The following is a 25,985-nucleotide window of genomic DNA, read 5'->3' as shown; positions in this document are numbered from 1 at the left end:
GGTGAACTCACACAGCAACACACCTGGGTGACCATGGGCAGAGGTATGAGACAATATAAGCCTGAATATACGTTTCCATGCCTCCACAGGAGTAGATGTACGCTGTAACATCCCCCCACCCCCACCCCCATATTTCCATGGATGTCAACCTCTCATCACCTCTCACGGAGCAAAAAGTTCATACATGTGTGCACACACACACACACACCACCGTGCCATTGAGAGCAGGGAAAACCACTGCCTCTGATGACCTGCAGGCACTGTTGATTCCATAGGAATTCTATTTTAATCAAAGGAATAAACCCTTTCATTGTAAATACTTTCAGCTCCACTGCAGATACCTAGCAGAAGTGTGTCACACTGAAAATCAACTGATTCTGAACATCTAGGGCTAAGAGAACAGTTTTGACAGCAGTGGCAGAAACAATAACAACAAAAAACAAGGACTGCAACTTTTTATCTATATTACATTTATTATGGAAAGTAAAATGCAAAAAAATCATATTTGACATTTTTTTCGAGGGTAGAACTAAGCCATCACTTGAATTTCATTCATTCATCTATTCAAGAATCAAATCCAAAATGAGGGTGGATGTGTAGGTAATTTCAAAATCTTGATCTATCATAACATTCCAAGTTTTCTAGCAAATGAAATTTTATTGGTAGGTCGATTTCCTTCCAGAGGATGGGGGCTTTCTTAAATAAACAATTTAATGACCTTTGTATATCAATATCATGAAAAGACATAACTTTAGATTCTAATATCGATACATTCATAAATGGAATTTCATTTTAAATATTACCGTTTCTTCAGTGACTTAACATCACACTACAGTTTTGGTCTTTCTCTTTTGAGTATTTACACACATATATGATTCTTATATTGACAGCTATAATTTTTCTGGTTGGCACTTAATACATATCTTCCAAAATAATTACATACATTTATCTTTTAAGCAACAGTAGATATTGACATCAAGATTTCATGTATGCTGCTCTTATAAAGAAGTATGTTTTTAGTAGTTAAAAAACACAGCTAGCTATAGTTGTAATTGTAGTGTTCTTATGGTTGTTAACCTCTTTTTTTTAAATCTAAGATATAAAGATGGCACATTCAGTCTTTAAAATATGAAAATGTGCTAAATGGTATTATTAACTTTCTACTGAGAAGTGGTTATATTTGCACTTTGCCCCACAAAATTTTCTATTAATGGGCAATTCTGGTATTTCTATTCATAACTTCAACCTAATATCCAGCCAACATAATTTTTAGTGTCAAGGAATCAGGGTCAAATCATATTAGGTTTTAGGAACCAGATCAGACTTTTTGATGTCTAATAGAGTACTTCCTTTTCAAATAAATGAGAGAAACTAAAACAACATCGATTCACTGATTGGAATTATGATAAATTGACAAACGTCATCCAGTGTTGGCATTTTCTGGCTAATGACTCTAATCTTGTTATCCAGTCCATACAGTATCACTTGTTGTCAATAATAGTAATTTATTTGAGTCCATCTTAAGGAAATCCTAATTGCTAATATCCTGTTATTCTACCAGCATCATCTATAATTTTAAAAAATAAAGTTTTTACGCTATGACTTCTCTGGTGTTGTTAAACGTTGTTTTGCTCATCTCAAGAGAATAATGCCTGCAATCATGCTTCACTTCGAGTGATTATACACTTTTGAAATCTAGGGATACATCTCTAAAATGTAGGGCTTTTATCAGCCTGTGCAAATAAAAATACTAATAAATGCACAAATGAAGTCTATGAAACATAATTGGTTTTCCCTGGTGTTTGTCATTTCCACATATAAAATTAGGTGCTTAAAGAACAGCATTAAATCTTTGAAGCTGCTTAAGTACCTGTCTGTGCCTCAGTAAGATACCAACTAGATTTTCACGACTCAGTGGGTCTGGGCTTTCCTAGGTGCCAAATCTGCTACCAGGGAGTCACACCATTTAATGGGGAGCATCTGATCTGATATTAACATATGTAAAAGAGAACAATTATGAAAAGATGCAGTTTTCAATTAGTTGCTTTAATTCGTGATTGATTTAAATATACCAGTATGAATAAAATGCATTTATGTGTGCATATATATGTGGTTAAGCTATTTACAGTTATGTTACGTATACATTTTTATGTGTAGAAAATGAAAATACACATTGATTAGCCCTTTTGAGGCTTTTGAACAACTGTTTCTTCTTCCTGCTTTCCTGCACTGCTTTGAAGATTTAGATAATTCATACAAGGTATGTACACAATCACACCCATAGTATGTACATCCTAATCACACACTTAACACAGAGAAGATGTGTGAGGAATGTAAATCAACCCAGTGGTCAAAGAACTGACCTTACCTGTGACTAATGGTGGGGAATTAGCCCTGGCATATTTAGTAACATGCCAATGAACTGATGACTATTTCAACCTTTGTGATAATTATGTTATCTACTCTCGGAGAGGATTAAAAGAAAAAAAACAACAGCCATTTCTGACCTTCAAAAATGAAAGGACAAATTCTGTTACTTAACACACACACACCCCCCCACACACACACTTTTGTTGGTTTTATTCACTTTCAGCCACGTGCCTACCTCATGACAGAGCTTGGCCTTAAAATGGGATACAGTATGTTATTTTTTTCTACACATAAAAATAGAAAACCAACGACTTACAGACTGTACACACTTACAGAATGTACTGACGTACCACAACCAGCTACAGTGTAATAATGCACAGCATAGTGTTCACACGTTAGTACAGCAGAGATAAATACGTTTAGAAATGTAGTAGTAATTGTTAGTATATTTCCTTCTTGAGTTTTCAGGCCCTGTTGACCTTTCTCGACCTCAGGCAAAGGTATTTCCAGATGCCCTTAAAAACAAGAATTAGTCTCTCCTCCCCTGTAGGGACTGAGGAGCATGACTGTAATACTGCAATCTCCTGATCTACCAACATCATCTTAAGACATGACAGAAAGCATTATGGAAAATAATTTACTCAAAGATGTGGTTAAAATAAATGCCAAGAAGTCTAAACTGAAATCATTAAGAGATACTGATAAACATGGGTAAGCCCCCTTTGCTCATTTCATAGTTTGCTCTGTTACATAACACAAAAGCAATATGAACCAGAAAAAAGAATGTTTAACCGCTCAGAAGTTTTGCTGAAGAATAATTTAATTTTCAAAGGAACAAAGAGTAATGCTAGCAGCAATGTTAAAAATCAAGCTATCATTTTCACCCTGAAATAAGACGATGACCTACCCACATCTTAAGAGACTGAGAAAGAAGTTGGCATTTCTCCCACATTTAATTCTCCTTAACACACTTAAGTCACTAGGGTATCTCTCGTCATACTTAACACCATGCCGGTTGATCATCAGTATCTTTTTCTGAAGTGTAAAATATGTGATCTTTATTCCAGCCAATTGATTTTGAGCTTGAACCCAAAAGGATACTTGATGAAGAATTAGTATTTAGAAACGCCCATCTGGAACATCATTTTCTGTAAGGCATTATTTCAGGCCCCTTTTGATATGAGTACTCTCATTTTAGTTATTTTGCATTTGAGAACCTTTTTTTTTTTTTTCCATAGCTAAGGCTGGTAATCCTCTAGGCAGAGTTAACTGAATTGCTTTCCTACAGGCTAGTGTCCAGGAAGAGTAATTACCATACATTTAACCCCTCCATTTCAACCAAGTTTCGGGTTGGAGCTGTCTTGAGTTTTAAGCTAGCAAGATTCTTGGTGATTCCTTTGGTCTTGGTTAGCGTTAAAACAGAGCTGTTAACCATAAAATCTAATGCTCACGAGTGCTGTACCTTTTTATGGAGCTCCTAACCAAGTTTTTCCAGCAAGAAAGCAGAAATTATGCCTTTGCTTACTTTACCCTGTGGGTTACGGTCAGTCTTAATGGAGCAAACCATAATTATATAATGGTGCGCCCATGATAGATGCACTTGCTGGTATAACTGCCTCTTTTTGGCACATTATTGCTTGGCTTTAATTTCATTATCAACAGTCTTTATTCTCATGATGAGTAACTGAGATATCTGGGTCTTACAAAAAGAAACACACCAAACTTGGGAATAACATTTTGTTGCACCATTCTGGCCTCCACAGTCATTTCACCAAGGCCTGCTGTTATTTCAATGTCCTTTGTAATTATCACCTTGATTTACCTAATAGCCAACAGTAATTTTTCAGGGTTTTTTTTTTTGTTGTTGTTGTTGCTGTTTTTAATCTATACATATATACAGATGTACTGGATTTGCTTTGAGAGAGGTTATTTGGTTGTGGCTAGTGAGTAGTTTAGCTGGTGAATGTTCACAGTTAAGAGCAGCTGTAATGAACTCTGGCAGATGTCACTGATTGTGAGACAATTTTTCCATCTCCATCCATCTTCGTTTATGTCCTTGGCTATTGCAAATCAAGCTTATTTCTGTAGCCAAGGAGAATTTGTTTTTTCCAAGCGTAGGATAAAGTTCAAGGAAATCTGTTTCAGTCTTTACTAGACTATTTTTTTCCCTTTTGCAAAAATGTCTAAAATTTTGTAGACATCGTTAAGCCCATGTGTCTGCACAGATGACATTTATAATTACTCAGCCGGTTGCAGAATTTCATTAAGAAGGATATAGTTACAAAGATGGACAGGAGGTTCATCATATCACCTGTTATTTGCTAGGTGGCAGCAGCAGACCCACCTGTGGAGAGATTCAACCAAAGGGGCCACACGTGGAATCAAAGAACATTGCTAACAGAAAACAAAATGCTCAGATACAAATATAAAATAGCAAACACTGAGGCAGACTTCTGATTCACGGTGTAGACAAAACAGGGGTAGAGACAAGACGGTCAGCTCATTTATCCAAGATACTGCTGAGTTCATTGTATTACTATCACAAAGGGAAGTTCACAGGCTTCATTTCTCAAACACCACTTAGGACAAAGCTGGAGAGAGTAAACGGCGCCATCTCCGTGGCAGCATTGTAGACGATTAGTCAGTCAGACAGGTAGAGGCCTACACAAGGCTACAAGTGCCCAACTGTCAGTAAAAACACATATACATATATGCAAACCTTACCCTAATGTATTGTTTTTCTTTATACTGATTCTTAAAAAGTAGACAAGGGATGTGGTAAATTATGTGGTACTAGAAATGGACAAATTTTTTAACACTTGCACAATATGTAGGAGGAAGAGAAGACAACTCACATTTTGGCAGCAAAACAGTAACGAAGTGGATACAACAGAGTCAAACAGTTTACATTAACAGCATACTCATATATGTCCTCTGTAAACAAATTTTAAAGTCACATCGTATTCTAGTCTTCATGTGGTATATATACAGGTATTCCCCGAATGATAGGAACTCCAAGAGATGACAGGAAGAACATTAGAATAAGCTAGGAACTATAAAACCTTAATACTCTGAAATGCAACCCAAAGCTGTTTTCCTCTTCTGCTGTCTACTTTAAGATAAGCTCTTATTAAGAAATTGGTTCCGAAATTCAACCTCTAGGTATTTGTTACACATGCATGTTCAGTCCAATTTACTTCAATTATGATATTTAACCTATAACATGGAGAACAATGGTATCCAAAAGAATAAATATTAGACAATTCTATAGATTAAACGTCATCAAACATCAAATTGTAGTCAATATAGCTGACTTGTCAAGGTAGGAAAACAGTAATATTTTTTATAAATATTTTTATAAATTTTGGATGCAAACAAAAAGGTTTCTGGTTAACTTTGACCTAACAAAATGTTTAACTTATACCACTGATCCAAAACACAAAGCTTAATTAGGATTTTACTGTATATAAAGTAGTTGGTCTGTGGCACCACGGGTAATAATCCAGAAAGACGTAATTAGAAAAGTACTGAAGATACATAGATATGACAGTTGAAGTGATCACATTTTTCGTATAGTCATAAAGATAGAAAAATCAATATTTAAATTAGAAATTCTAATATTCACTGGGTAAGCATCTTCACATTTTAAACATTTAGATGTTCAAACTCATCTCTCTTTTGCTACTGGTTTAAAAGATATCTTATACTTATTTACTTAATAAAATATCTCCTCCATTTATTTCAACAACTAAAATGCATTAAAAAGGACCAAAACATAAGTAAAATAAATTAAGGAGAAAACCAGCTTTCAACCCAGTGTGTGCCATGCAGGTAAGGAAAAGAAGAGCAAGTTCAAAGAGTCTGCCATGAAAATTATTTTGAAACTTCATTTGTTGAATGAAACTAAGGAACCACAAATGATGTCCTGAATGTGTATGCTGTGTCACAGATCGAAGTGAAAGAACATTTTCAAATCAAGGTTTTGTCCTGAGGGTCCTTAGGGGATCATAATGCAGAAACACTGCTGTCTTAAATAGGCTCCTGTTCACTTCTGTGACTTTTCAAAGCTGTTCCTTCTATAAGATTCAGTAAGCGAGAAGAAAGCTCTTATAACATTTTGTGACGGTCTTTAGAGTATGGTAAAGATCGAAAGTAAAAAATTAAAGATTAAGAAGTAAAGGTTAGTTTCAGTCCCAAAGAAAATCAGCTAAAGTGACTCCATCACACATTAAGCTTTAATTTGAGGGGCATAACTACAACACCAAATTCAGTTTTAATTTATTGAATTTTATTAATTTATTTTTAATGTGTGACAAATGCCTACAACTCTCTTCAGCCTCTGTTTCCTTTTACTCTTTATAAATCATGGGGTTACTCCAAACTCATGAAAACAAATATTATTACCAGATGCTGAATTCTTCCTTTTCTCCTCCTACTTTAATGCAGGGAACAGCCTGTTCCAGCCAGTTCAGAGCAGAGGGTGACCTGGGGCCCGCCCATCTGGAATGGGTACTGCTGACAGCTGCCACTGTATACAGAAGGTGTTCTCTGCGTGTACACAGCACGTGTGAGGGAGACAGCCAGTGAGCGAGACAGGAGGGAGGTTACATACTGGCCAAGGCATCTTCTACAGAAGTGACATGAACACTACGCCACATGGGTATTTAAGGCCAAAAGAGAGAGTTTTAGACTCAATTCATTAATAATAATTTGACTGCTAATTTGATGGTAATTTCTACTTTAGATAACCTTCTTACTAGAGGCCAATTGGTAAGAAACTGAAACATGTGCTTTATTAAAAAATTCATTGTAAGTTTCAAGTCTAACAACTCTAATTGCCATTCTCCGGCTCTGAGAATGCTGTGACTGGTCTACTTATACAGCCTTCATCGACAGTCCAATGGCTTTGAAAGGAATAAATGGCTATTTACTAATTTAGGTTATGTCCAGTGTAGCCTGTGGTGTTAAAGTTTACGTATGAGATCCACGCACCCCCATATATTCAGAATCTTCAAAAGAGAATTAAAAAAAAAAAAAGAAAGCCAAAACAGAAACTGTGCATTTACTGCACAAATGGCATTTATGAATCTCTGGAGAGAGAATACACGGCCAGACAATCTTTTCTGGCTCATCAAGGGCAGTGCGTTTAGAGAGGGCAGCCAATGCCCCTCCAACCTCTAACAGTGATTTTCTAAAAGCAAGGTGGAAACCAGCAACCTCCCTGCAAGTCCAGGAGGGGAAGCCTTTCAAGGACCCTTGCTCACTCCCCTCTTCCTCACTACCCTGACTCAAGCCACTGTTGGTCACCCCAGCCCAGTGCCCTGCACAGCACTCATGGGCCCCAGGGACATGCTCCCCTTATGGAGACAGGTGAGGGCTCAGCTCAAACACATGCCTGTGTTCTCAAGGACCAAGCCCACCCAAAGCTCAAAACATGTTTTTGTAAAGGCGGCTTCTTTTATTGGGGTCAAAGGATGAGATATGATGGTATTTCTCTTAAAATCAAGAGGCTTGCAGAGGTTACCTTTTTACCACAGATTAGACGTAAGTAATTAGACGATATTAGTCTACATACAAAAACAGTGAGCAAGTTCATTTCTATTTGACTACATTTTCTATGAGAAGCTACTGAACCAAATCAAAACAAAACAAAAAATTGCATCCTGTTTATAGGAGTCTCAGTTAAACCTGTTGTTTTTGTTACTCAGGAGGCTTTCTTTTTTTCAACACAGAAAAAAGTGCTTGGTAATTGGCTATTTATAATTCCTTACCAGAACCATAACTTTCTCAGTCGAATGTCGGAGAACACCCGAACAACATAAAATTTAGTATTATCAATAATTTGAGGACTCTCTTCAAGCATTCAGTCACACGTACTTCCTCTAGGGTAAGGAAATATGAATTTAATCTTGTTACGATCACAGAGATGACCCTCTCCTTCAGCGCAGGAAAATGTGTATATATAAATTCATGTTTTATGTGCGCAGTATTCGTAGTCAAAGGCTGTGCTGATTTTTTTTTCCTAATGTGACTTTCTTACGTTTATTAACGGGTATAACAAGGTTCATAAAAAGGGTTATCTGCAGATGTTGACAAATATTACTTCATAGTTGGCGTTTTATGCATTTAAATGCTTTTATTTAATATCTTCTGGCCGAGGAATGAGTCAAATTTGTTTCCATTTTTTACATGACATTTCTCATCACCTACTTGAATTTTGTGTGGTATCAGCATTCTCATTGCAATGGACTAGGAAGTATAACCGTGTTTCTGCTATTTTTAATATAAAGCAGGGATTTTCATGGAAATACCACAGTGTGATAAATTGAGTGAGCAATACAAAATGACACGTGTAATGATCATGTTATTCTATAAGCAACATCATATTAAAAAACCCACTGAATGTTATTTCCTCTTAATTAAGGTCGTAAACCTTCGGTGAAGCTTGCTTCTTTTCTTTCTTTCAGACTGAAATGATGTATTATTTATGGACCCCCAATCCAAGGACGCCACAATCCTTAATAGCAGTTTCCTCAAGTTAATGCTTTCTCTTCCTGGCCTCTCAGAAAACACTAAGCTTTGACATAGACAGGGGGCTATCTATGAAGACCGTCAAAGTATCCAAGGGCTCCCGTACATGTTCCTTTTCAGTCTAACACAGAAGAAGGAGCAGGACGAATGCAGCAGTTGGGCCGTCGGAAGTTCTGCAACATGGACTGGAAAACACTGGGCTGCCTGCCTTTGAGCTTTTTATTTGAAGAAGTATCCGAGGAGATGGATCTCCGGCTCTGGCTGCTTTGAGCTTTGATTAACTTCTCGTGTTCCCTGATTTGTCGTTGTAGATGGTTCTGGATGGCGACGCCCAGGGACTCTGGGTCCAGGGAGGCGCCGTACACCTCCCAGGTCATGCCCTGCTCGTCCCACACCACGTCCCGGACACGCTTGGACTGTTTCAACTGCAGCCTGGAGTCAGCACCCAGGTGCTTCTTCTTCTCTCCTGGAGTGAGTCCCACCTGGGCGGCAGCTGCCGTCACATTTAACTTCTGTTCCTTGAGGAACTCGCTGACCCGGCTGGCCCGGCGGGGACTGGCTTTGACGGAGCGAGAAGGGGTTCTCTTGCCAGAACTGGGGCTGGAGTCCCCCATGGAATCAGACGGCAGGCTTAGGCTGGTGGCTGTCTTGGGCTGTCTATTTTCTTCCACGCTGCCCCCCTGGCTCCTTCTAACTGGGGAGGGTGTAGGACTGGCAGCTGCTGCGGTGCCTCTACTTTCTTGAGATTTAGGGTTGAGCAGTACAGTTTTGGCCTCTGCCCTTGCCCTCGGGTCCAGGATATCGATGCCAGAAGATTCTTGTTCTCTTACTATCTGAGGAGATGCAAGCTTCTTCTCTCTTGCGTCCCCTTGATGCATGAGATCCAAGCTCCCGGGCTGGGCAGCTCTGCTGGCAGGGCCACAAGAGTTGGAGAGTTTCCAGTCTGGGTCTGGTTGGTGGCCACTGGTGGTTTCCGCTGCAAACTCAGATGGCTTCGTTTCAAATTTCCCTAATCCGTGACTTGTTCCAGCTTGACATCCTGCACCGATAGAAATCTGGTCACTGAGGCTAGCTTTCAGGGAGGTAGAATTAGTACCCAAAAGCTGTCTAGAGGCGGGCTCTTGGCCCACCTGGGTCATTCCTGCTGACCTCCCATCTTCTTTACATGTAGCCTGAGCATTACTGGATGCCACGTTGATTGATGAGGTTTTAAGGACCTCAGCCGGTAGGCTCACTGATTTACCTTCCCCCCGGAAAGCTGCAGAAACAGCCGCAGCTGACTGGATGTGCACCTCTGGCGTGATGCCAAGGCACTGACCCGCCTCCCGGGGGGCTGGGGTGCTTGCAGACAGCTCCAACGTGTGGCTTATGTGGCCACTGCCGTGGCAGACGACACGCAGCTGCTCTTGTTGTTCGAACTGCTCTGGAGCGGGGGTTTCCTTTAAGAACGCAGTGAGAATGCTGGGGCTGGTGGACACCGATCTGCTCTCGACACTGGCCACTGCCTGCACCTCAGCATCTTGCTGAGCCCTGGGGGGAACTTCCTTGATCTCATTTTCAGCTTGGTTGGTCATCGTACTCACTTCTCTGAACCTTGACCCCTGAGGCTGTGCTGGCGGCAGCATCTTCTCTGGACCCGGAGGAAACATGGACCCTTTGCTAGGGAGGTGGGATGATTGAGGTGCCACCGAAGTCACGGCCTGGGGGTCTGAGGTCATGGGAGAGGGTGGTCTGTTCTCCGAACATCTAACTTCTCTGGCTGGAGATTTACAGGACCTTGTCTGGGAATCACAAACGGCTTGCTGCCTTTCCCCTTCAGGTCCGCCTACAGGAGCGGAGGCGGGACTGAACGCCTTGGCTGCTGTATCTGCAGGTTGCACCACTGCCTGGATTGTTTCTTGAGAAGGAAAATAAGGGGGCACCTGATCTTTGCCACGGATCCCTCCCACCGGACAACTTGGCTTCTCAGCTTGCTCTCCATCTGCAGTTCTCTGTGATTTCACCAGGGTGTCTTCAGGTCCTGATGGGAGGCTGGAGTTGGGCTGGTCCCCTGGGATGGCCGGCTGGGTGTGCTGATTGGCTGGCATGGTGAGTGTTACGTGTATCAGATCCTTTCCTGCTGCAGAACATGGGGCTGGCGCTGCGGGCTCCCTGCTCCCTGGCAGCTGGGTATTGCCAGGAGAGTTGAACGTGGGAGATGCTTTCCCCACCTCACTGACAATGCCAGCAGACGACATGGCTGGCTGTGCGGCCTCATGCCCACTGGCCTGCATCAGGGCCTCAGCAGCTGTCCTGGGAGTGAGGTCTGGCTCTGCAGGAGTGCCAGAAAGGCCATTGGTGTTCCTACCCAGGACGGCTGGTTGAAGCTGAGGTGAAGCAGCCTGAACCTCTCCCAGGTCCTCTTCTTTTCCAGAAGCTGCAATCAGGGAAGTTTTAGCCGATCTCAGAGGGTCAGGTACAGTCCCCATGGAATTTCTCTTCAGGAAAATCTCAGAGCTCTCCCCTGAGCAGCACTCCCACTGGGAAGCAGTCGTAGCTCACAGTGAAGATGCACTCAGAGATGATTCCTCTGAAGGACCAATCTGTGAATCAAGGAAACAGTACCATTAATACAGTACAGTATTTGCGGATTGAAACTACACCAAATTGTCACTTGTATAAGATCTCATAAGCCCATGAAAACTTCTCTTCCCATATCTGTTGATATAAAAATAGATCTTGGGAAGAAAGATTCTGGAAAAATTATTTTAATTATACAGGTATTATTTTGATATATTAGTTTCTGCTTGCATCCCATTGCTGTCTAGCAAACAGATTTTTAACGTATTTACCTATGCACTTGATAATTACCTCATCTGAGTAATTCGATTTACCAGATATCAGAAAATCCTATAAAGCTACTGTAATCAAATGAATAAGTATTGAAATAGGCCTAAACAGATATGTGGAATAGAATATCTAGAAATAGATCCAGATATAAATGAGGATTCAATATATGACAAAAAAGGCATTTCAATTTGGGGACAAAAGGATGGGTTATTTAATATAAGGGGCTGGCAAACTATTCAATGGGAAGAAAAGAAAACTAGATCTTTATCTTACACCAATTCCAGAAATAAGTCTTAGATGGACTTAGATTAAAGGTTAAAATAGAAAATAAATAAATAAATAAATAATCCTGTTAAGAAAACGTAGGATCATAAATATAATCTAGGGGCAGGGTAGTAGGTAGGCTTCTTTTGGCGAGGCAGAAAATACAAAAACCATGAGAGAAAACATCAGCATAGGTGACTTAAAAATGACAAAACTTTTGCATGGCAAAAGATGACGAATAGATACGATAGGTTTAAAAATGTTTGCAACCCTAGAGGACAGGCAAAAATATCTGTAATATAGCAGAAGCTCTTAAAAACGTACAAGGAGACAAAATAATCCACTGGAAAAATGGATAAAGAATATGAAGGAACAGTTTGCAAGATAGGAAATCCAATAGCCAACAATCTTATGAAAAGATGATCAAATTCATTTGTACTCAAAGAAATGCAAATAACGTAACAATGAGATTTTACTCTACGCCAATTGCACTTGCAAAAACTTAAAAAAAAATGTTATAACACCATGGCCTGGGGAGATCTAGTGAAGGGAAGTATTTTCATTAATTGTATGTGCAAATGTGTATTGTGCAGCTTTCTTAGGGAAGCAGTTTAGCTTTTAAAACTAAAAATACACATGTCCTTGACCCGGTGATCCTATCCATAGAAATAAAATACCAGCATATGTAGATATACGTACAAGTATGTTTATTGAAGTACTATTTGTAGAGACAAAAAATTCAAAATAAACTGATCTCCTTGATTAGGTGGAAAGGCACAATAAATCATGACAAAGCTCTATGGTAGAGCATTATACAACCATTTAAATAAACAGTTAATTAGACTATAACTTTTCACTTGGGAGAAATTTCCCCAAGGTATGGTTGAATGAGAAAAGCAAGGTACAGAGAAGAACATATATGTCTTCATTTCTGTAAAACAATGACCTAAAACACTACATATGTATGGGTTTTGTGGGTGTGTACAGATATGTTTGTGTATGATTATATAAATTCTAAAAATATACAGAATGAGACATATTAGGTGGTAAATAGAGAGAGTGTGATGACTTTGGAAACAGGGAAAAAGAAATGGAGGTATCCAAAAGTATTTTGGATTTTAAAAGTATATTTTAAAAAGTATATCTGAATTTTTTAAAGTATTTATGAAAATTTATTCATGTGTCTTTATGCATAAACATTTTTTAAGAAAGGAAAACCAGACTCCAGCAATGGTTCAGGAATTAGTAGATGACTGTTTTAATATTACCTCTATCACTCATAGGTTCTGTGACCTCATGGGAATCACTTAATCTTTCTGCACCCCAAATGAACTCATTGGTGAAATGAATTATGTGATTTCTAAGGACTCTTCCAGATCCAAAAATCAAAGATCCTACTGTTTTGCACGTGTTGGATAATAAATCAAACAGCACAATCTTAACTTTAGCTTTAGGGTCAAAGTAAGGCAAAGGCAAATCTGGTTGAGCCCAGATTTTGAAAATAAATAATTTTATATTTTGGTTCAATGTTATTTGGCTGACCTATCATATGACATCTAACAATAAATCCAACTTATCTTCTTCCCCAAACCAGCTCTTCCTTCTAATTTCATTATTCATATTAATGGGTTAAATATTCTTGGTCTTGACAGCTTTCTGCTCATTCAAACCATGTCCCCAGGTTTATACTCCATTTCTTCCTTTCTGGAGTTTTCTATCTCAATCACTTCTTGTGGCGCCAGCCCATCTTTCCTCTCCCTCTTTCGCACCTGTCTTTATTATACCTTTAGTCCTCTCTCTGAGCCCCTCATCCTCAAACAGCCTACCCATTCTTCAAAGCCCCACTTAAATCCCATATCCTTTCTGAAAGCCTTCTAAGGCCTTTCAGGTCATAAAGTCCCTCTCTCTTTTCAAAATCCTACAGCTATGGTCATCTGCGTCCTTCGTATTGTGCTTTTTATGTACTGTTTTTGTACCGCTGTTACTTGTATAAATGCCTCATTTCTCCCAAAGTCCTTCAAGTCTCAGGAGGTAAGGGAACTAGCTTATTGATTCTTTTCTGTTCACTCCACAGGACACAGTGCAGGGTCTTGCACACAAAAAAGGTGTTAATTGATTCCATTTCCCTCCAAAATGGCCATTATTAAGCCCTGCCAAACTTCAAAATAATAAAAAAATTTAACCCATGGCATGAAATATTAATGAAAACACAATTTAAAAGAGTGTTATTTTTAGAAATAAGAACATGGTTGTATCTTATTTTTTAGGTTTTATGTATCTGTAATCCAGGTGTAGACAATTAAAAACAAGTACATTGGCCACCTGCTACAAAAAGCTGGAAGGTCTAATAAACCCAGGAGGACAGAACCTCTCCTGTGTTATTCGGCTGGAGCCAAGAAGCCTGGCTTGCCAAAGAGGACTGTAAGATACGAGCACCTCAGAGTTCAGCAACTTAAAGTTGAAAGACTTAGAAAAGATGAGGGACTTCATTAAACTCTCAGAAGTCACTGAGTTTACCCCCATTTCCTACAGAGAGCTGATTGTACTGGTTGATTTTTGAAAGGATGTTTTCTTTTGTTTGCTTTGTTAATAGTGGCTAAATTACCCATCAATTCAAGAATCAAGAAGAGGGACTTCCCTGGTGGTACAGTGGTTAAGAACCCGCCTGCCAATGCAGGGGACACGGGTTCAAGCCCTGGTCCGGGAAGATCCCACATGCTGCGGAGCAACTAAGCCCGTGCGCCACAACTACTGAGCCTGCGCTCTGGAGCCCGTGAGCCACAACTCCTGAGCCTGTGTGCTCTGCAACAAGAGAAGCCACCACAATGAGAAACCCATGCACCGCAACGAAGAGTAGCCCCCGCTCGCCGCAACTAGAGAAAGCCCGTGTGCAGCAACAAAGACCCAAAGCAGCCAAAAATAAATAATAAATAAGTAAATAAATAAATTTATTAAAAAAAAAAAACGAATCAAGAAGAAAAGCCCAGATTGCTTGGCTATCACCTGTAATTCGAAATCTCTTGATTCAAGGGTAGATAGGAAATCAACACTTCTCAAGACATATCTGCTATTGTAATTGTCACGGCAACTCCAGGAGCCCCAGAAAGGCTGCTAAAGCTCAAGAAGCAGCCCTCCCTCATCTGCCCCTCTCCTCTCCAGCCAAACAGCAGAAATCTATAGTCTCTAATAGGTTGGAAAAATAGGTCATTTAAAAATGTAATTACTTGGTGGGTTAGAGTCAGGAGTAAAAGTCTTTAAAAGCAATGGGAGTCCATTGTGATAAGATTTAATAACACCTAAAAATGAGGTTGCAAATAGGTGATCCACACACTGAATGAATTCCTTCTGCAGGTCTGTGTGTGTGTCCTGTGTGATTTTCCCTTCCCTTCCCTCCCCTTCCTCTTCCCCTCTCTCTCCTTGCCCTTTTTCTCTTTCCTTCCCTTTCTTTTCTTTCTTTGTCCATTGAATTGATCTTTCATAAAAATCCAGATTTCTCTCTTGCTTCTCTTAAAAAAAAAAAACTCAGAAGGTCATTTCCAGGTAGCAACACTAGGTGGCGCAGATAAGGGCAGTCCCTCTAGAGGGCAGGGACGCTCCCGACTCCAGACTGCCCATTCCTCACCTAGCCTGCTTCACTCCTTTACATAACTCACCCCGGCTCCAATGGGCAGCTCAGGTTGAGAGCTTTGTTGTAAGTGCACTGACACAGTAGACTTCCCAACCTAATTTTCAGCCCTCTGAGGACAGTTTGGCACTGTTAGCCTCTTTAAAAAAATCTCATATTTGGGCTTCCCTGGTGGCGCAGTGGTTGAGAGTCTGCCTGCCGATACAGAGGACGCGGGTTCGTGCCCCGGTCCAGGAGGACCCCACAAGCCGCAGAGCGGCTGGGCCCGTGAGCCATGGCCGCTGGGCCTGCGCGTCCGGAGCCTGTGCTCTGCAACGGGGGAGGTCACGACAGTGAGAGGCCCGCGTACCGCAAAAAAAACAAACAAAAAAACCTCATATTTAAGCTTTGATCTCTGTTAAAAGAAAAAATTATTCTTATACTTGTTAAAATGATAAGGAAGATTCAGAAAGATTGAGCTCAACTCCACATACATACACAAGAACGTGTGGGGATTTATAACCAAGGGGTAGGTTTGTGTTGGGGAGGTTTGTCAGTGGATGGAAAATGATTAAGAACAGACATCAAGGATAGGGGGATTATTGCTGAAGGCAGGTCAGGTGATCAGATATCACCTGGGGGATGGTGAAGGAGGAGGAATTTGATTGGATATTGAGAATGATCAGATACCATGGGTGGGAGTATTCTCTCTAAACTGGCTTAGCAGGATTCTTGCTCACACTGGACTCTGCAAGGACAGACAGGGAAGCCCAAGACTGAAGCCTAATTTAAGAAGTGGGCTCAGAGGAGACTAACTAAAGTTTGGTAAAGGAAGGAGTCCTTGTCTTCTCATCAGCATCAGCAAATATGGAATTTCTTATGAGTCCCTGGAGCATTATGAGTTCTTTCTGAATTGGGCATGGATCCCATAGAAGCTAATGGTATCTCAAAGTGAGTTTGTCTTTAAATCTGATGGGAACTGGATTCTTGATAGCAGGTCCCTTTGGCGCTTTTGCCTTTAAAATTGTAAGCAAAGATTTAAAGCCTTGTTCCAGCAATGCAGCAAGCCTGCAGGGTACACGTTAACGACTTTTTACAGGGAAGGAAACTGAGTTTCAGAGATTAAGTAACTTACTCAAGGCTGAATACATCTAATTCCAGTTGAACTGAATTCTAATGAATGGTAATGCCTGGGCCCCTTCTATGTGCTTCCTTGTTATCTGTAACTCTTGAAAGAAAATGGAAAGGAAAAAAAGTATATCTATCTATCTATCATCTATCTATATCTATCTATCTATCTATCTATCTATCACCTATCATCCATCTATCTTCAAAGGAGAGGGAAACTTCTTTTTGTAAGTCGTTTGCAACTTAGCAGCAGCCTGGATGGTACTAACACCGACTACAATGGCATTCATTAACTGGTCACTTTATGAAAAGCCCAGCTTGTTGCAAGCTGACATCACCTCTGCTCATTCTGAAAATAGTAGGTTCCACTATGCTGCCACGCTACCTATTTTCACAACAGACCCCCTTGCTTAATAAGACAGGTAGCGGGGAGTCTCAGCCCTTTGTGACTTGCTCCAAAGCTGCCCCGGTGGGAAGAGCATTAGACAGAAAGAATGGAGAGAGGCTTGGCAGCTCCAGACCAGCAAGATGCTGATACCCTGCAGGTCATGGTGATAATCCAGAGGGCGGCAGATACCTTCGCCCACTTCACAACGGCTGCATTGCTAGAACAAGCGCTCCAGGACGTCATCAAATCTCTTTAGTGATGTTAGGAAAGTGTTCTAGGGACCTTGGTATCCCCGTCTCCACCCATCATCGGACAGCAGCCTTCAGGTGGATGGTACCAAGACCCTTAGAGAAGAGTGAGGTGAAACATAAGACACTATTAATCCTCAAGAAAAGGATAAAGAAAAAAATGTCGTCTGGTATCCTATTTAATCCAGCTTTTTTTGCCTCCTTTAATCGGGAACGTTTGCCTGGATCATTTGCATTCTGAACCCAGCAGATCTTGCCAGTGCAGTATTAAGGGGAGGTGATTCAATCCCAGGAAACACCCACAGGCTGGGGAAAGCAGTTGCTTCTTCTTTCTTTAAAAAAAAAGCATACCCTCACGCTAATAGCTGCCTCAAATGCACTCTTCAAAGATACCAGCTGAAAAACTGGCTCTTCCCTTCGACTTGCATCTAAAGCAAATCAGAAGGGCTGAAGAGCCAGGCGGGCTGCTTTGCTTGGTGCTAACAACAGTGTCGTGGCCTTTCAGTTATAATGACTACTTTAATAAAGGCTTATGAGAAACACACTGCATCCCTTCCCTATTCAGTTCTTCTTTTGTTCCACAGTGTTTTAGAAAAACAAATACATGGCTTGTTATCTCCCTGAATTCCATGGTAAGCAGGGCTGGACAAAAACCAAGAAGTAAAAAGGGCCTTAAGAAGCATGAAGACCCCAAATATATCCTCCCTTTTCATCAAATATGATTTGAACAGACGGCTTCTAAATTCACAACACATGAGAAGCACACAGTACTGCAAGCGCTTACTGCTTTCTATATTCCAAACGCTGTTCTTTATATGAACTTCTTTAACCCTCAGAACAACTTTAGGGGCATGGTCCTACTCTGCACTCCACCTTGCAGAGCTGGAAACCGAGGCAAAGTCATGCAAGTAGTAGGTGGGAGAGACCAGATTTAAATCCAGACCATCTGGTTCCAGAGTCCAAGTTGTTGACCAATTTTACACAGGGCAGAGACGGCCATTTTTTCTGGAGGCAAACTCAGGGACCTGGGCAAGAAGCATCATCAGACAATGAGGGAAACAAGAGAAAACTCAGAAAACATAGCCTTGAAGCCATTTACCTGTTCACGCTAATAGAGGTAGACAACGCAACACAGAAGTTCCTGCTCTTCATAATGATTAATCCAATTTGGATGCTTTAAGGGCCACAGAGTTTTCTGAGAAGCTGATGAAAACCATGGACTCTCAATAGAAACGCACATGTGCACACACACATACATGTTTGCAGATAATTTTAGGAGGTCCATGTCTGGAAACCTTTCCAAGACTGCACGTTAGTATCCTTTTGTCTAAGGCATTGGAAAATGTCACAAAATGGAATTTACCTGCCTCAAAGGGTTGTTATAGAGCTTAAATAAGTTAAATACTCTGCATGGTTCTTGGAAAATAACAGATACACAATGGGGAATTATTATTATTTAAAAATTATTATTTCGGTATCATTTACCTAAGAAGGTAGAAACTATGCAATCTCCTTCTAGAGAGTCCAAATTACACGTTCTAACACTTAAATAAGTTTACTATATGTTCTCCCAAACCCCTGCCCAAAGACTATCATTTGAAGAGGAAAGTTTTAGCTAACTTGAAAATAAACACAATAATGAGCTCTATTCTTTTTAGATCACGTGGGAAATGTGACCTTTTGGGTTCTTTCTCAGCAAAGTCGACTCAGGTTTTAGTAACCTTCAAAAATTAACCCCTCAACAGCTCCACTTTCCTACCTGTGGAGATAATTCATAACTAAATATCAAAGTTGCTATTTTAAAAAGGCCTTGAAATCGGTATTTTTAAAACTTGAACTCTTCTAGGGAAGAGATGATTAAAATATTTAAGTTTTGCTATTTCTTTACCTTCCCTCATCAAGCTGTCTCTTATCATTTACTCGGTATGCCTGACATATTCCAATCTGAATGTTTTCCTTTTCTCTCACAATTCAGCTTTGAAGGTCTTCAACTGCAAGCTTATTTTAATTGGAAAGAGAAAGCAACAGGATCTCAGGGCTAAATGGTAGTTAAACGACAAGCTATTGGAAATAAACCCAGCGGTTCGGCTTTTGCACTTTTTTTGTATATGCATTTTAAACTCAGAGAGGATCAAAGCTACCCCGCATCCCAATTTTCTGCAGGATCTAATTAGCGCCACTGAGCCTTACAAACAAGGATTCTTGCCCTTGCTTAGTTCTCTCCGACCTCGCTGGTCCGCTGACGCCCTTTCCCCACCCACACCAGGGGCTTCTCATTAAAACAAGGCCTCGGCTCCACCCACTGTCCTTCAGGCTCCGTGCCTGCCCCGGTGTGGTGGGCCTGGAGGGGGCCGCTACGTGGAGACCCCTGCTAGCGGGCAGTGGGAGGAAAGCTTATGAGTGATTTCTGTCTGTAGCTCAAGTCACACTGGGGCCTTTAGTCCTGCTGAGTTGGGAAAGCGTCTGGTGGCAGCATTTGCAGTGATGGACACAGTTGTGGAAAGAGAGCTGTGCACGAACCGGTCAGTCGGGGCTCTTCTCTCCTAGAGAACAAGGTGGGGCGGGGGGAGAAAGCTAAGTCAGGAGGCAGACGGATCCCTCAGGGCGCTGCGCCTGGCTCTTCTGCTGTTGGTAAGGGAGGAGGACCCGAGTGTCTGGGAGAATCTGGGGTCCTCTGCTCTTGAGAAGGAAGAGTTTCTTTGCGAGGTCAGGATCTTCTTTGGGCTTGGTCTGAGTTGTGATTAACAAAAAAGAGAGAGAATTCAACAACCTGTCACTCTCCTGCTTTATAGACTGTAAAGTACTAAGGCCTCACTGAGGTCCTTACAATTTATGATTTTTGCCCTTCAGGAGATTTCAATCCATTTGAGGAGACGAGACAAATTCAATCAGAAGCTATAAATGAGAAAGCTAGTATATAATTAAGTGACTAATGCTGTGGTAATAAACCACAGTTTACAGAAGTTTAAGTCAGGGGAGAGGCCCATGTTTCTTATTCAGCTGACACTTCCTGGTACAATTCCTCTGTCGGCTAGAAAAAATTACTTGCGTAAGTCTAAAGAAAACTGGACATTTGAAATTAGGAGAAATTGAACAAATAAGAGTAAAAAAATGGCCTTTGATTAAAAATAAAATAGGGCTTCCCTGGTGGCGCAGAGGTTAAGAATCCTCCTGCCGGGCTTCCCTGGTGGCGCAGTGGTTGAGAGTCCGCCTGCCAATGCAGGGGACACGGTTCGAGCCCTGGTCCAGGAAGATCCCACATGCCGCGGAGCAACTAAGCCTGTGTACCGCAACTACTGAGCCTGCGCTCTAGAGCCCACGAGCCACACTACTGAGCCTGCGCTCTAGAGCCTGCGAGCCACAACTGCTGAGCCCGCGTGTCACAAAAGCCCATGCGCCTAGAGCCCGTGCTCTGCAACAAGAGAAGCCACTGCAATGAGAGGCCCGCGTACTGCAACGAAGAGTAGCCCCCGCTCACCGCAACTAGAGAAAGCCCGTGTGCAGCAACAAAGACCCAACGCAGACAAAAATAAATAAATAAAAAATAAATTAATTAAAAAAAAGAAACGAGAGAAAAATAAAATAATCCCTTAAGTCACACTGAGACAACTAGAAAGTACTGCTACATCCATTCATTCATTTAATAAGCTGAGTGCTTTCTTTGTGCCAGATATTCAGGATACAGATATAAGTAAGATACATTCATGTTTCTGAGGAGCTCACAGTTCCTATAAATCATTAATTTCAATCCAATATAAATGTTGGAGAAGAAACAAAAACCAAATGTACTATAGAAGCACAGAGGACTCGTTATTTTATTTGGCACAGACCTTAGGTCTCAGAGTCAGGGATCCTCAGCTTTGTAAAAGATGTATTTAATACCACCAGCAGGACGTAGACATTGATCTAGAGCAGATGTCCTTACTCTGCACTACCGCCATTTTGGACCAGATAACTCTTTGTGGAGGAGGAAAGACAGGTGACTGTCCTGTGCCTGTAGGATGTTTCCCAGCATCCCTGGCCTCTACCCATTAGATCCCAGCAGCACCTCCACCTCCTAGTGGTGACAAGCAAAAATGTCTCCAGACGTTGCCAAATGTCTCCTGGGAGGCCAAACTGTCCCCAGTTGAGAACCACTGATCTAGGAGACAAACTTATCACCTTGGATAGAAAGCAACCTCTTCAGAATGAACACCTGAAGTTGATGTGAGACCCTTTGAATTTACTCCAGGTACACATGAATTAACGATACAGTTTTCTGCTCTCAAGTTAAAGATAGTGTTCTTCATACTCTACCTGTGAGAATGCAAATGTTTTTTTGAGAATGTAAATTATTACAACTCTTATAAAGAACAATTTGGCACTATTGGTCAAAAATACAAGGTCAAATACACTTTGACTCAACAATTCCACCTTAGGTACTACTTAGGTAACCTTATGAGTAAAATAAATAAGTGTACTAATTGATATATGTACAAGGTTATTCACTGCATGAAATAACAAAAGATTAGAAGCAATCTAAATGTCCATTAATAGGAAGTGGTTAGTTACAAAAATTATGGCGCTTCCATATAACGATATACAAGCAGCCTGATTTAATAACAACGAAACTCTTTATGTATTGATATGGAATAGCCTCCAAAATATATTGTTAAGTAAAACAACAAATAAAACAAAACAAAAACACAATGATAGTTAGAAAAAACCCTAAGATACAGAGCAGTATGTTTACTGTGCTACCAACTGTATTAAAAAGGGGAAAATGAATATCTTTTGCTTGTATATACATAAAATATCTCTGCAAGGATAAGTAAGAAATTGCTATCAGAGGGGGGTAACTGGCTGCCTGGGGGGTAGGATGGGTGGAAGACTTTTCATTCTATATCCTTTGGTACTTTTTGAATTTTAAAGTATATGAATGTATTACCTATTCAAAAATAATTAAAAATTTAAAAGCTGGTGCCCCCCTGCCAGGCAAAACTGAACATGCCTGCACCCTGAACCTTTTCTATCACTGGTGATGGATTTGTGCCCATCTGTCCTTCCACACTCTTTCCATCTGCTCTTTGCTCTGCAAGGAGATCAGCCCAGAATGCAACCAGTTAAAAAGAAACCATAATTTCTTTATCCATTTTTGTTATCTACAAGCTTCAAGCTAGATGATGTAATTATTTTTCAAAGGCAACAGCTGACAAGTGCTTTTTAAAGCGATGTCTGTTGGGCCACAAAATAAAGTTTACTTAAGTTTCTTTTCCCAGACTCTCTGACTCCTTTTTATCAGTTGATTTCTTTTTTTTCCCTCCTTTCCTATTCTTGGTAGCTTGAGCAGTTGGTCCTCAAATCATATATACCTCAAACAATAAATCCAAGGATGACCTAAAGCCAAACTCTGGGAAACCGGGTCAAACCATCGATGAAAATGATTAAGAAAAATTTATTTATTTTGCCGATATTTTGAGAATCAACTACATGTTAAGACAAAGTTTAGAAAATATATTTTAATTGCCAGTTATCAAATCCACCTCTTCTATCTCTACCAGGCTTAACTGAATTTATCACATCTCACAACAGTGCCATATCATACTACTTGGTCTCATTTCGCCAGTTCTGAAAAACGTACCCTCCACTTGCTGCTCATGTTGTCTTTCTAAAACAAACATATACTATGTCACTTCTCTGTGCAAAACAATTTTAATGGTTCCCCATTACCTATAAAATAAGATACATGCTCCTCGGCACAGTTTAAAAAATGTCCTTCACTATCTGATCCATTTCTCTTGTAACAGGGATATCCTCTCTCATCATCTGTCAGACCTTGTATGTTACTTATTTTTCTTCCAGCAAGCTTCAAAGAGGGTTATTATCTTTATTTCACAGATGAGAAAACTGGGGCTCAGAGAAATCCAGCTCACCAAAGTCGCACATTCAGTAAGTGGCATAGTTGGAATTCAAATCCAGGTGAGTCTGAACCCACACTCTACTGCGTCCAAGAGCACAAAGTGGGAGGTAAAAATGAATTCACGATGTATGCACATTAAAGACAGCAAGGGGGGGGGGAATCTGCAAAGCATTTTGGAAAGATAATATCTCCCTAAGACCTTTTCTGATCCCATCAACCCAAAGCGACTGTCCCGTCTCTCGTCTCTGGTCACTCTTGTACCAACGGCACCTTGTACATTGTGCCTCATCCTTTGCTCTCCAGGTGCAGAGGCAGGAGCTTATGGGGAAGAGTGAAGAGCTCAGCGTGGCAGCGGGAGCTGAGTAGGAGGGAAGGGGAGTGAAGTCAGGTGGGGGGATCGCACAGGGCTTCTGTGGGTCTTTGCTCATGTGTTGCCTTCCCAGTGAGGCCCCTCCAGACCAGCCTATTGTCAAACCGCCGATCCTCTGACGGCCACTCTCTGTCCCTTCTGAAGTCCTACTAAGCTGACATAATTCTACTTCTGGGACCTGAGCCTAAGGATGTAAACAAAATGACTGGTGAGTGTTTGTGAACCATGAAGCTCACTGGAGGGTTATACAGCAGAAGCTCTCTACATAACCCCACCCAGCTAAAGAGCTTTCCACTCTCAATGTAGGCTTTACTGGTGAGCCTCATGACTCATGGAACCTTCTAGCTGGTAGCCCTCTCTCTGGTGGTCCTGCCGGGTTCTGCTTCTATCACTTACATTGTAAAGACCGAGAGTCAGTGGCTCTTCCTGAACCTGCCTGTGCCAGTTACCCTTGTTCTGGTCACCCCATCATTTGACGACAACTGTATTGCATTAAAAGGATAACTTGAGGGAAAAGGTGTTTTTGTTTCCTGGAAACTAAGTTGAATGCTTTGGTAAGGCTTGACAAAGGTGGGTGACTACAAAAAAGGAGCGATTGAACTAGGAATGGGTGAGACAGCTATAAAAGGGGAACATAATGGTAAACACTTAACATTCTTAATTAGAAATGCTTTGCTTCACTTGAACGAAACTGAAGTAGAAAAATATGGAGAGTCCATTATGAGTTTACATAAGAAAGAGGTTACAAAATTCCAACTAGTGGTTCTATTCTCAAAGAAAACATCTGCCCTGTATCAAAAGACTAGTGAATGATGCAAATTCAAATGTTTTCGTTGGAAGGAAAAAAATCTTAGGAATATACGTATCATTTTCATAATTCCTGATTTTCTCTAATTTTGATCAATTGTATCAGTAAGTTGTGATGCTCCAGGCTGCGAGAAATTTATATCTAATATAATAGGTAGAGAAAATACATATGTAGAAGAAAATATTAGAAGGAAATGTGTAAAATGCTGAGTCAATATATAGTAGTTTTATGGGTGATTTTTAAAACTTTATTCTTTTGTACTTTTAAAACCCTGTAAACGTAGTCTTAGTTGAGCTGTGTAAAACTTAGCAAAACACGTAAAGAAGAGTAAGAATGGAGAAACACGATTACTGCCAAATCAAACTCCATAGCCCTGAGGTTTCCTATTTTATAATGCATGTTAAAATCTTGGGTTTCCCATTGCTAAGAGTATTCATGGTGTAAACATGGGAAGGATGTTTTTCTCGCACGTTGCACTCTCAGACCTTGTTTTATCTTGATGCACTCTCTGGGTTTTCAGATATTACACCAGCTCTTTACTTTGTCTAAACCAGTTCTGTACGCGAGTCCCCAGTATACAATTAGACTCTGCTAGATACCTGGGAAGAAATCTGGGGTTAAACCTGCCCCACTGAGGTAGTCTTCTATGTTGCTGCCTTAGAAGGGTTACAATCGCCCTGACATCTCTGGTTCAACAGCATTTACATGCCTTTCCTGGGAGTTGCTTATCACTGCTCCTGCTCAGTCCTGAACCTTCTTTCCTGCCTGGGCTCCAGCCAGTCTCTGGCTTCTGCTTTAAGCCATTTACATGCCACAGTCATTTCTCTTTTCTTGTTTTAAGACGTATTACCTCCTCTTTCTGTTTGTTAATGTCTGAACGTGCTACATGAATTTGAGTCAGACCTTGAATGACAGGGAAGATTTCAACCGTACACAGGGGAAAGACACAGACACAAAAAGAAAGATGCAGACATGGGGAAAATATACTAGTTTTTCAAGGAAGAATGGGTTGTCCTGAAAATTTAAACATAGTGTACTCATATGCAGGAGTGTCACTAAAAATGTTTACCAGCTAGCATACGCCTGCATGCACCTGACTTGTCAGATAGGATGCTATCTGTAAAACAACCCATACTGGTATGCAGTTCCATAAAAGTGGCTATTGGGGGCTAAAAGCAGATAATGGTAGATCAGGTGAGACTGGAAAACCTTTCATGGCTTTGTTGACATATCTGGGGTTTTTATGGTGGGCAGTAGGAAGCTACCAGAGCTTTTCCAACAGGCCAGCGAGACAATTAGAAAGTTTACAAAGGAAGCAGGTTTCGAGTTGCACTGACTAGTCGAAAAGAATCCACAGTTAGGGAGATCAATGACAAGGCTACTGGCACGTAAAAGGTAGGGAGTGGTCCATCAATGTCGTTGGTAGTAAGAGAAAAGAGATGTGAAAACTATGGCAGAGGTGGCATGTGGGAAGCAAGGTGAGGGAAGGAATGAAGGATGATCCCAAGATTTCAAATCAGAGTGACTGGGAGGATGTTGGGAAGGT

At 40.8% G+C, this 25,985-nt stretch overlaps 1 protein-coding gene across 1 annotated transcript in view; it reads right to left on the bottom strand.

Annotated features, from left to right (window-relative positions):
* Positions 1-453: 453 nt before the first annotated feature.
* GPRIN3 (GPRIN family member 3) overlaps positions 454-25,985 on the bottom strand; it is a 71,292-nt gene continuing 45,760 nt past the window's right edge. The window contains exon 2 of the mRNA XM_082611407.1: positions 454-11,483. Coding sequence (XP_082467533.1) covers positions 9,018-11,369 — 2,352 coding nt within the window. The 5' untranslated portion in view covers positions 11,370-11,483 and the 3' untranslated portion in view covers positions 454-9,017. The remainder of the gene's footprint in view (positions 11,484-25,985) is intronic.

Source organism: Mesoplodon mirus, assembly GCF_964341445.2.
Source record: "Mesoplodon mirus genome assembly, chromosome: 2".
NCBI classification, from domain to species: domain Eukaryota; kingdom Metazoa; phylum Chordata; class Mammalia; order Artiodactyla; family Ziphiidae; genus Mesoplodon; species Mesoplodon mirus.
Note: the sequence above shows the minus strand (reverse complement) of the source record. Positions and strands in the feature narration are given on the sequence as shown.